At 40.3% G+C, this 12,107-nt stretch overlaps 1 protein-coding gene across 4 annotated transcripts in view; it reads left to right on the top strand.

Annotated features, from left to right (window-relative positions):
• The window catches only part of abr (ABR activator of RhoGEF and GTPase), a 372,538-nt gene that overhangs the window by 170,439 nt on the left and 189,992 nt on the right, over positions 1–12,107 (top strand). For all 4 annotated transcript variants that reach the window (XM_067405883.1, XM_067405885.1, XM_067405884.1 and 1 more), the window contains one exon: positions 2,085–2,183. In XM_067405883.1, the coding sequence (XP_067261984.1) occupies positions 2,085–2,183 (99 nt within the window). The remainder of the gene's footprint in view (positions 1–2,084; positions 2,184–12,107) is intronic.

Raw genomic sequence — 12,107 nt, 5'->3', positions numbered from 1 at the left:
TATAAATAATTTTCTTCCTGTGTCGTCATTCCTTATCAATATCTTATCACTATCACTGGACACTGTACTTAAAGTCTCTGCTATTTATTAAGTAAAATCCACTCTGCACCTCAACATACTATTTAATAAGCTATTTGAATTGAACACTAATTCAAATAGCTCTTACTTAAAATGAATATCATTGCATTAGGTTCAAAGGCATTTCAAAAAAGAAGAGTTGGTTGACATTGAAGGGCCAAAAGTAGGGACCCCAAAATGCTGTCATCATTTACTCATCCTCATGTGGTATGACTTTCTTCTTCTTCTTTTTTTCTTCCCCCCCTCCTCACTTTAGTCTGAACATTATTCATTTTTCTCCTTCCAAAGTATCACAGAATAAATAGTGCTCTGGACAAATGAATGTTTGTGAGTGAATTATAAGGGCAATGGCGGTGCTGTTTGGCCACTCTCTTTATATGTAGTTAGTCATAAGGGTGGTACTTCCTGTCTTTTCAGATAGAACTGCTGTTTATTCCTTTATGTAATCAAATTTCATGGGTTTCAAGCAGACTCATGTTTTGATTTATCCTCATTTATTTGTGGTGGTTTTGGTGTACAGACATGGTGGGTGAAATTTACACATACAATAATTGTTCCAAAATAGTTTTTATGAAGTCATGTAATAAAGCAAGAGCTGTTGTAAATGGAAAGTTCAAAGGGGGATTTGGTTTAAATACTTATTTGGAGCTGAAACATTAAAGCAAACATTTGAAAGATGGATTACACTTGAAGGCTCCTTGAATTTTCCTCTTTCACTCATATTCACAGGTATTTATTCAAATGGTTAGGTTTAGATAGCATGTCTGTGACTTTGTTTGAACACACAAACACAGAAACAGTTTGCACTCTGTACTCTGTGGATAGGTGAATTCTCAGGGTGTGTCTCTGTCTGAGAAATTTCACACCAGAGAGAGAAATAAAGATCAGATCAGACTACTAGTAGGAAAAGCTGAACACATGGTTTAATTAACTACAGGAGGTGTTCATCAGTTGAAGCATATTTCTTAACTGAATATTGTTATAAAAATGTACCTATGCATACAATTCCCTACAGTTTCCAGCTGAAATAAACACTAGAGGCAGTAAAACATAAACAACTTTTATTCCTTTTCACACAAATTATGTTTACAGTCACAGATTATCAATTAATTCATTTTCAATACCTATCACATCAAAACACTTTTACCATAGTCTATGATTTGAAAACTTTTCCGCCAAGCAAGCAAGCTTGTTCGGCAGCTCACCTGGTACAGCATTGCACTAGCGATGCAGAGCTCTCGGGTATGAGTCCTGTAAAACATGGTTCACCAAAAGATCTTGATGTCATATACTGTAAAAACAAGATAAAATTTCATGGTTGCTTCAGTTTTTGTCTCACATTTTATTTCTTAACACAATCGGTTGTGTTTAGTGTAGGGTGGTATGTTATTTTCAAACACAATAGAGCATTAACCTTTTAGCACCACTCACTGGACATTTTATTTGATTCGAACTACCATGATATGTGCATGAACCAACGTAACATGTTTATCTGTTTTGAAGTAAAATGAACACGCTTCGTAGGGCCACTTTGACCTTGAAACTGTCGTAAAATGTGCAGGATTTAATTAGTTTTTCCAAAAATGAAAATTCTGTAATAATTTTCTTACCTTCATGTCGTTTCAGACCTTTAAGATTTTATTATGTAACACATAAAAGGTCAATTTTTGAAGAATATCCTGGCCACACTTGCTGCCAATTTCCAAAAAGACAAAATGTTCTTTTTTTTCTAAAGATATATAGTAGCATTGTGTGATAATAGGCAGCAATTTAAGTTGTTGTTCACTGAAAATCTTACATTAGCAAAAAGGTTCATATGAAGCACCATTAATTTTTAATCCTTTCTGTTTTTCTATGCGATGCAGTGAATGTCAGGCATAAACAGCATGAGTCATTTGGACCACTATTATTTTGCATCCATTTTGAAGCTTGATAAACCCTAGTGTGTTTTATATGTTTTTAGATTCACCTGATTTATTTGTATTGTATGTGTTTTTGTGTCTCAGGGAGACATGGAAAAGGGTCTGGAAATGAAGAAACTGGTTCTGTCTGGTTTCCTGGCAAGTGAAGAGATCTATATTAACCAGCTGGAGGCATTGCTGCTGGTGAGTACTACTGCCACAAATATCATCAGTTACACTTCATGGTAAACTTGATGTGGAAACTTCACAGTCTTTGGTGTCTGGAGTGTTTTAAGTAAGCAATAACATACTCGAGGTGTGCTGTATTGTGAATACAGTTATGGCTGAAGGGCAGCCCATTTAGCCATGACTGAATTCACAATGCAGCACGCCTTGAGTACCTTATTGCTTTTATAAATTTTTTACCACACAATACAAATGTTAAGAACAAAATATATGTATTAATATGTTACTTTTTTGAAGTAAAATCATTAAATTCTATCCTGCCAGTAAACGGCAAGAGAAAGCTCCTAGATGTAATGCCTCATCTGATGGTACACTAGGAACTGTTCTTGGATAATGAACTGAGAAATCAAATTGGGGTAATATTTTTGCGCTGAATATTGCATGCATGTGTAAACTTCAGTAAAGTCTGAAGTTTAATGCAGACTGTCAGGACAAGCCTTCATGCTAAATGGAAATTAGGGGTGACCCTGAATAGTCGACGATTCGAATCTTCGATAGGAGGAGCCTGATTCGACTACCAATCTCAGTCGAATCGTTGCAGAGGTGTTATGAGACGAGATATGGGGGCGCTCAATATCTGATTTTACATAGACCTACCGGTTCTTTCCCAATAGGTTAATATACAGCCTATTAATACTTTAAATAAAAATGTGAAAAGAAAGAAGCTTTTAATAAATATTTTTTAATGTGCGTGAATAAATCCAACCTGTGACCAACGAGCCGGCCAACGAGCTGACTATAGCGCGCTATTTGAAAAGACTCAAGCGGACACAGGCAGATCGTGTGAAAGACTGGATTTTTCTCTCTCAATCAGGTAGGGTAGCTACAAGTGATTTCAAACTATTTCAGCCTGATGTAATTTGATTTTTGGATGCTGTGAATGTTTAGCTAAAAAGACTGCCACTCCAGTTTAGCGTTTATTGTCTCTGCAGTTAAAAAGACAAGTTGACAATTCTACCTATACTTTCGTTATTTTAATAATTTCTTTAATTTTAATTTATTTATTGATCACTCTGGGTTATCTAATTTAACTATTTCTGGCTTGTGTTTTGAATATATGTTCCCTGCACTTCAGGCATTTTGCAGTTTGACTTGATCATATTTCATTTTTTTAAGTAGGCTATTTTCATTTATTGGAATGGTATATTCTGTTCTAATTCAATTCTGTAAATTAATGTTTATTAAATTAATTATTTATTTATCTATGTTTTTTGGTGCAAAGTCCGTGCGCACTCTCTAGTGGACTGCTGTTTTTCTAGTGGACCCCCCCCCCCCCTCCCTTCTTTTATGATTCGACTATCAGTCACATATAGGCAATCTGATTCTAATCGGATTCGACTATGTAAATCCGTAGTCGAGGACACCCCTAATGGAAATACGTTAATTTCTAAAACTGACAGTTAAGGATATAACCTTAAAATGAAAGTTTCCGCTGAGGAAACATCACACAATAAACATCACATGCATCTGTCAAAGCACCTGACAGGGCAAGCCTTGTTAAACATTATGCTAATGCATTAGCTTGAAGCTTAAAATAAAGAATTCTCATGTTGTGAGCAGCTTGGATCACGTACCTTTCCCACAGCAGCTCATGCTGTTTCCTCCACTATTTTTAGATGTATTTTGTCTATAGAAGTGCATTATTCAATGCTGTAATTTGACGTGACTGGCTGAAAGTTTTCCGTGCACTTTGGGCAGACGCAACTAATCAGCAATGACATTTGTTGTCAATGATTTCCATTATCGATTATTATCAATTTTATTGATTAGTTGTTGCAGCCCTACTCAACAGTAATGCGACAACATGTAAGTAACCGTGTTAATTAATAAAAGCAATCATAGCTGTGAATTTTATTGTAAATAACACACGCCCATTGACCAATCAGCATCAAGGACTGGAACTCTACATTTTATAAAGCTGAATACTGTTCTATATCAAATTTTGTGTTTCCAAAACAGTGACCCTTGCTGTTTGCAATCTTGTACCTTTAAAACTTATTATGTAAATAACCTTAGTTATAATTTGCTATTAGTGTTTGTTTTGAATACTGTAACAAGGTTAGTAGATATGGGAAGGAGGAGGCGGGAACCGGCGAACATTCAACGTAACTTTAATTCAAAATAAACATAGAACAAAACGAAAGTAATGCCGGCAGACCCTCGCGGACGTCTGCCGGCCACACAAACATAATAAAACATAAAATAAAGTCCAGGCCTGGTCCTCTCTCGTCCTCCACGGTCGTCGCTCCTCCTTTTATGCTCCCGGAGCTCCTCCGTGAGAGACTCAAGGCCGGTGCGCCTCCCAGGTGATGCTTGTTATCACTTGCGTCACCGGCCTCGCACCGTTCCCTCACGGCTCTCGCCCGCCCTGGTCGCCACATACCCCCATCGCCCCTCGCAGGCCGGGGGGTACCTCCGAGACTGCGCTCTACTTCCCCCCGGGACCTGTCTCGGCGGCCGCAGCACCTGGGGGTAAGGACAGACGAGACGAGAGAAAGGAGACGGAAGCAAGGGGAGCGACAGGACGAGAGAGGGGAGAGAGGAAAAAGAGAAGAAAAAAAAATTCTTGGTCCGGTTCCCCGACACACTGCCGCTCGGTCCTCAGCCTGCCAAGAGGCTCTTTCTCGCGGTGCCATGCGGTGGCACTGGACGCTCGTTGGACGGCCCGATCCTCGACCGCCTCCTGGTGGCCAGCGAGGGCTCTCCGACAGCATGTCCCTCCTTCCTCCCGGGTTTCGGCACCAATGTAACAAGGTTAGTAGATATGGGAAGAAGGAGACGGGAACCGGCGAACATTCAACGTAACTTTAATTCAAAATAAACATAGAACAAAACGAAAGTAATGCCGGCAGACCCTCGCGGACGTCTGCCGGCCACACAAACATAATAAAACATAAAATAAAGTCCAGGCCTGGTCCTCTCTCGTCCTCCACGGTCGTCGCTCCACCTTTTATGCTCCCGGAGCTCCTCCGTGAGAGACTCAAGGCCGGTGCGCCTCCCAGGTGATGCTTGTTATCACTTGCGTCACCGGCCTCGCGCCGTTCCCTCACGGCTCTCGCCCACCCTGGTCGCCACAAATACGTTTACTCATATATTTTATAACAACAAGGAAAATTGAGTTTTCCACAATATGGCTGTTTAGAGTGCAGGAAAAAGAAAGCATGTGTACACTAAGCCAATCAGGAAGCAGCATTTCCTATTTATAGAAAGCTGAAATCTGAAGTCTAGCAGTTCTTTGTTCCTCTACTGTTTGAATGTGTCATTTCCTGTCTTTTTTTCTTATCTGCTGTTTTTGATCTGTTTTTTGCTATTATTTGTAATCACAATCTAATGGGAGTTGAATCAACAGTGGGTTTCTAGATTGTTCATTGAATTTGATAAGAGAGGATGCAGAGCAAAAATTAAACCCCAATGATAAACAATGGTTTCCTCTCTAAAGCCATTAAGGAGAGCAAACTAGTAACAACACACACAACACGCGCACACACACACACACACACAAACACTTAAATCCGTTGTTAGTATTTTTAGTGTGCTAATTATGCTAATTGTGCTAATTATGTATTCATCTTCTCCAATCATTCCTTGAAATGTCAGAGGGGGACATGATTCTTGTCATGCTGATGTCAGATCTCTGGTGCTACTTATAAGATTGTGCATATCCAGTTTAGTATAATTTAGTATAATTGTGTGGTATATAATGTATGATGAAATAACACATATTAACATAATGTTAAAATTTTAAAGGCATCTTATATTTGAACTTTTAAAGTGTTAGTTCTCTCAACTAACTTCATGAGGTGCATCCTATGATGCTATGTAAATAGTACCGAGCTATTAAATGTATATGTGACACAAAATGTAGGCTTTTATTCACATATAAACACATTCCAATTGTCTAATTTTTTTTTCACCATTCAACATTTTTTTGGGGTTATTGGTTATTGACTGCCAATCATCTAGTCATAACATTCTAACACCGCATTGTTTCACACTGCACACGTTTGGCACTGCAAAAGAGGACCTAAACCTGGTCCAGAGCAAGGTTTCAAAACCCCGGGTAATAATAAGTGTGTTCCTTTACCCAGGGTTAAAAGCAGTGTTTAGAACAATGGTAACCTAAGGTTAAGGGCAGTGTGAAAAGCTGTATGCATTACTTTTATGATGTTTTTATGAACTTTTTGAAGTTTTAAAGTTATGGTGTAATGCACTTTCAATGGAGGGACAAAAATCTTCCAGGTTTCATTAGAATATCTTAATCTGTGTTTTGCTGATTAAGTAAAGTCATCCTAATTTTTGTCTTAAAGGTGCCCTAGAATTAAAAATTGAATTTACCTTGGCATAGTTGAATAACAAGAGTTCAGTACATGGAAATGACATAGTGTGTCTCCGAAGACCTCAGAAGAACAGGTGAATCTCAACATAATATGTACGCCCCCAATATTTGCATATGCCAGTCCATGTTCAAGGTATTAGACAAGGGCAGGACGTCTGGATGTGCACAGCTGAATCATAAGACTAAGTAAGCAAGCAAGGACAATAGTAAAAATGGCAGATGGAGCAATAATAACTGACATGATCCATGATATCATGATATTTTTAGTAATATTTGTAAATTGTCTTTCTAAATGTTTCGTTAGCATGTTGCTAATGTACTGTTAAATGTGGTTAAAATTACCATCGTTTCTTACTGTATTCACGGAGACAAGACTGTCATTATTTTAATTTTTAAACACTTGCATTCTGTATAATTCATAAACACATCTTAATTCTTTATAAATCTCTCCAACAGTCTGTAATGTTAGCTTTAGCCACGGAGCATACTATCAAACTCATTCAGAATCAAATGTAAACATCCAAATAAATACCATACTTATGCGATTAGACATGCTGCATAGTGAACACTTTGTAAAGATCCATTTTGAGGGTTATATTAGCTGCGTGAACTTTGTTTATGCTGTTTAAGGCAAGCGCGAGCTCCAGGGCGGGTAGCACGAGAATTTAAAGGGGCCGCAGCCTGAATCAGCGCATATTTAATGAATTAAAAAAATCTATGGGGTATTTTGAGCTGAAACTTCACAGACACATTCAGGGGACACCTTAGACTTATATTACATCTTTTGAAAACACATTCTACGGCACCTTTAAGATGAAAATGGTAGGCTTTTGTGTTATTTGATTGAAAGGCGGGTATTGTTGAAGAATCACCAAATGAAAAACACCTCGAAGCTCGCCTTTTTGCTATGCCTGCAGATTACCATGGATATCATAAGCATCATTTGCGCTCCATCTTTCTTGCGCTCTCTCTAGCGTGAATGCATCCTGTATCTGTGTGTGCTGCCTTGCTAGTTCTAGCTTGAGTGAGCGCATCATGTAAACACGCAAATTATCAATCTGTGTCACTTTAGAGTACTTGTCTACGTATGGTACTAGTAATATATAATAATTTTATATTTAGCATTTTTCCTCTTTGTCACGATCTCTGTTTGAAACATGCAATTGCAGTTATATGCAGAATTATTATCGTTACGTGCGTTGTGCATCGGCATGACTCAACAGATGAATCTAATGTTTGCTGTCAATCACTACACCGGTGTGGATACTGTACTTCAGAATCAAAGATTCTATATCGTGGAAGTATGACCAAAATAAGAATTTTCACCGGAAAATGTAATCTGAAAAATTAAGTAACATTTCTGCCACTTTTGTTCTGACCAACTGAGGAAAAAAGCATTGGGCCTATAATAAATCGCGCTGCCATTGGTGATTAAATCTAACGATCGCTTAGCTCAGATCATCCCAAACTGTGCAAATTATTATTACTGTTATACTTTGTTCTCAAATTGTTAATGTTAACAACATCAGCATTGCGTGATGTGTATTTAGTGTGTATTGGCGTTACCTGTACCTGTTCAATTTCTGTAGCCACTCCACAGTCCGAAGTCTTTTGCTTTTGACTACGGGTGAATCTCCAGTTGTCACTGATGGTTGTCATTTGGATCTTTCTGGATTACAATCCACCATCAAAATGATACGTTTAATTATTTCAGCTGCTGTGAGAACAAGCTATAAATGATCCACTACAAGCATCATCCTGATAAAGCTGACTAGCCTGGACTCCTTCTTTCTGTTTACAGATGTGACGTAATGACACAAAGACGAACTGCTGCATGCTCGAATTTCTCGTGGAAATCCCCCAGGTCGCTCTTATTATAAAACATTATTACAAGCTTACCGTTGTGAATCGAGCTAAGATAAGGAGATAGTTTTGAACACTGGCTGGATATGTACTTGCTCAAAAATTGATTTTGGATCATTTTTAACCCTCTGGAGTCTGAGGCTGATTTGGGGCCTGGAGAAGTTTTGACATGCACTGACATTTGTGCTTTTTTCAGTTGTTCATAAACATATTAACCTCACAGAGATCAAAGACGCAGACAAGATGGCCCTCTTGGATGCCCCTGTCTCGCCCTCAGTTCTCTTCGGGTCAGCCATGGAGGGGTTCACCGAGCGCTTCTCGGCCGCGCAGAAATTTTTACATTACCAAAAAGAGAGCAAATTTCCTCATCCTATAACGACGGTGAAAAGACCCCTGCACAGCGGTCGGACGCTATTCAACCCCTGGTCACACGGGTCGAGGCCTGGCAAGCCATCCCCGGAGTGTCACAGTGGGTCATCGGGACTATATCCAACGGCTACTCCCTACAGTTCGCCTGCAGGCTGCGCGCTTCAGCGGTGTGGTCACCACTTCGGTCAAAACGGGCGACGCTCATGTCCTCCGCGCAGAAGTGACGTCTCTGTTACAGAAGGGAGCCATAGAAATCGAGCCGCTAAGCCTCCCCGGGAACATTTTACATACCATTTCTCAGGCTAGAGCTCCGTCCACCAGGCATCTCTACGCCCAGAAATAGTCTGTCTTTGTTGACTGGTGCTCAACGCGCAGCGTTGACCCTGTGGAGAGTGACGTATCCCAGATACTGTCTTTCCTCCAAGAGCGGCTGGATAGCGGTCTCACCCCCCTTGCAGCCCTCAAAGGTCTGCCCTTCGAGCCACTGCAGTCAGCTGACCTTCGGCCCTTAACGCTTAAAACCGCTCTGCTACTTGCGCTTGCATTGGTTAAGCGCATCGGCGACCTGCAGGCCCTCTCTGTGAGCCCTGCATGCCTTGAGTTCAGGCCCAACGACTCCAAAGTCGTTCTAAAACCCAGACATGGTTATGTCCCCAAGGTGCTCTCAACCCCGTTCAGAGCCCAGGTTATTTCCCTCTCAGCGCTACCTCCTTCCACGGACGAGCGAGAGGTGCATTTACTCTGCCCCGTCAGGGCATTGAGAATCTATACTGAGCGGTCTCAGCCATTCAGGCAGTCAGACCAGCTCTTCATCTGCTTTGGCGGCCGCACCAAAGGGTCTCCGGTCTCAGAGCAACGCCTCTCGCGTTGGATAGTCGACGCGATTGCTCTATGCTACTCCTCTATGGGCCTGGACTGCCCCATAAGAGTAAGAGCCCACTCCACTAGAGGCATGGTCTCATCCTGGGCGTGGTCTAGTGGCGTTTCTCTCAAGGACATCTGTGAGGCGGCCGGCTGGTCCTCACCGTCCACTTTTGTCCGATTTTATAACTTGGACATCCCGACCTTACATGCTCGGGTCCTCTCAGTGTGAAAAGACGGCCTCCCTGAGCACCGTCTTCACACACTCTCAGGGGCCTCCCGGCCCTTGTGTCCAGGTTTCGACGACTTTCAGCCCTTCACATATCCTCTGGGCCCCTCGGCGCTCAAGTTATATTTTGTTGTTCCCTGTCGTGGCACGGCGTGATTGTATTCGTTCCCCATACGCAGTATGAGTGAGAGTATCGAAAGGGAACGTACTCGGTTACGTACGTAACCTCAGTTCCCTGAGATACGGGAACAAGTACTGCGTATTATGCCGTGCCCCGACACTGCGGCTCAGTATCGTCGCTTCAGTCGAGCTAAAACTGAATCCAATGGCGGAACGCTGGCTTATATAGCCATAAGCCACGCCCGTTTTGGCGGGCTTGTTGGCGCGCTATTTTGCCATTGGCTCGCGCGACTACGCCGCGCCGTCATTGGCTCAAAGAGTTTCATTCCTTTGAGCCAATAGACGTGCAGTTTTCACTGCGCTTTTGTAAAAGGCTTCAGCAAGGAGGAAAAAGGAGCTTTTCCCCATACGCAGTACTCGTTCCCATATCTCAGGGAACCAAGGTTACGTACGTAACCGAGAACGTTTTAGAGTGCTGCCTTACATGTTTGAACCGAAGTTGGACACAGATGGAGAGACTGAGGAAGAGGCAACCTTTAGATTGCACCTGGACATTTCTGAATGGTTAGTGAATACATATATGTAGTTGTTTTGGAGTTATATTAATTCAACTCATCGACTAGCATGTACTGTCATGTTAATCTATAAATTGTTGCATAGGTTAGGGCACTATACAGTGCATAATAAATAAGTGAGTTTATGAATTACGCAGGTGGTGAGCATTTTTGGGATAAAACTAATGACATAGCTCAAGTTATTCTCTGTGAATACAGTCAGAGACTATGGTAACTTTAGCCACATTAGCCGTACAGCATTCTACAAAAGCTCAATCAAAAAGGAAATTTGCAAACATTCACAAAATATGAAGTGCCATTCTTACTTGTTCTGGATATGAAAATATGACCCATCCTTCAGAAACAACTTTTTCACAAATCCAGCGTTGTACTGACCCTCATTGGTAAAGCTGTCATGTGAAAAATGATTTGCGCAAATATATAACATTTTACCGACATTCTCCAGCATATTTACTTCAAAAATGAAAATCAACCATGGTGTCCTCAGTGGCTCAGATGCCGAGACTCTATGGAGACTCATATGTTCGTTGGTACATCCAACAACAGAACATTTGTACTGATATAAAGTTGGTTTGACGTTGGACGTTCGATTTTCGCAAATTTTGGGACCATCACTAAAGTTATATATGACATTGGTATACACAATTATACAGCAACATTTGTAATGTTTTTGTTGTTTTTTTTTTCTGCAGACTTTTAATCCTCGAGCTATCGGATACAGTGAGTAAACAGAAATAGCAGACTCTGTGCTTCTCATTCAGGGGTGTGTATATGCTAAAAGGGCAGATCATCACCAGTCATGGGAGGGTGTTCCCTACTCTTACTCTTGAGTAGGGGGAAATATAAAACGGCACATTCGGAGAGATTGAAAATGATGATAAAAGGGGATTATAAAAAAAGTATTGAGTGGATTTTTACCATTATAGGCTGGTTGTTTACACACACTGTGGACACGCACATGTGTTCAAACACCTTATAAAAGTGAATTTTGCATAATATGTCCCCTTTTAAATACAATAAAACAATAAAACAAAACACACACAAAAAAATAAATAAATAAAGTAAACAAATGTTTCAAACAGATTAAAGTGCAAAAGAACTTTAGAGAACAAAAGGTAACACTTTACAGTGAGACCCCATTAGATTAAAGGATTAGTCCACTTTTAAATAAACTTTTCCTGATAATTTACTCACTCCCATGTCATCCAAGATGTCAATGTCTTTCTTTCTTCAGTCGGAAAGAAATTAAGGTTTTTGATGAAAACATTCCAGGATTTTTCTCCTTTATAGTGGACTTCAATGGGCACCAAACAGTTGAAGGTCAAAATTAGTTTTGCTGCAGCTTCAAATTGTTCTACATGATCCCAGATGAGAAATAAGGGTCTTATCTAGTGAAACCATCGCTCATTTTCTAAAACAAAAAAATGAAAATTATATAAGTTTTAGCCATAAATGCTCATCTTGAACTAGCTCTCTTCTTCTTCTTCTCTATTAGAATTCCAGCAGTGTAGACACTGCTAAGTATATTA

The sequence above is a fragment of the Chanodichthys erythropterus genome, chromosome 13 (assembly GCF_024489055.1).
Source record: "Chanodichthys erythropterus isolate Z2021 chromosome 13, ASM2448905v1, whole genome shotgun sequence".
NCBI lineage: Eukaryota > Metazoa > Chordata > Actinopteri > Cypriniformes > Xenocyprididae > Chanodichthys > Chanodichthys erythropterus.
Note: the sequence above shows the minus strand (reverse complement) of the source record. Positions and strands in the feature narration are given on the sequence as shown.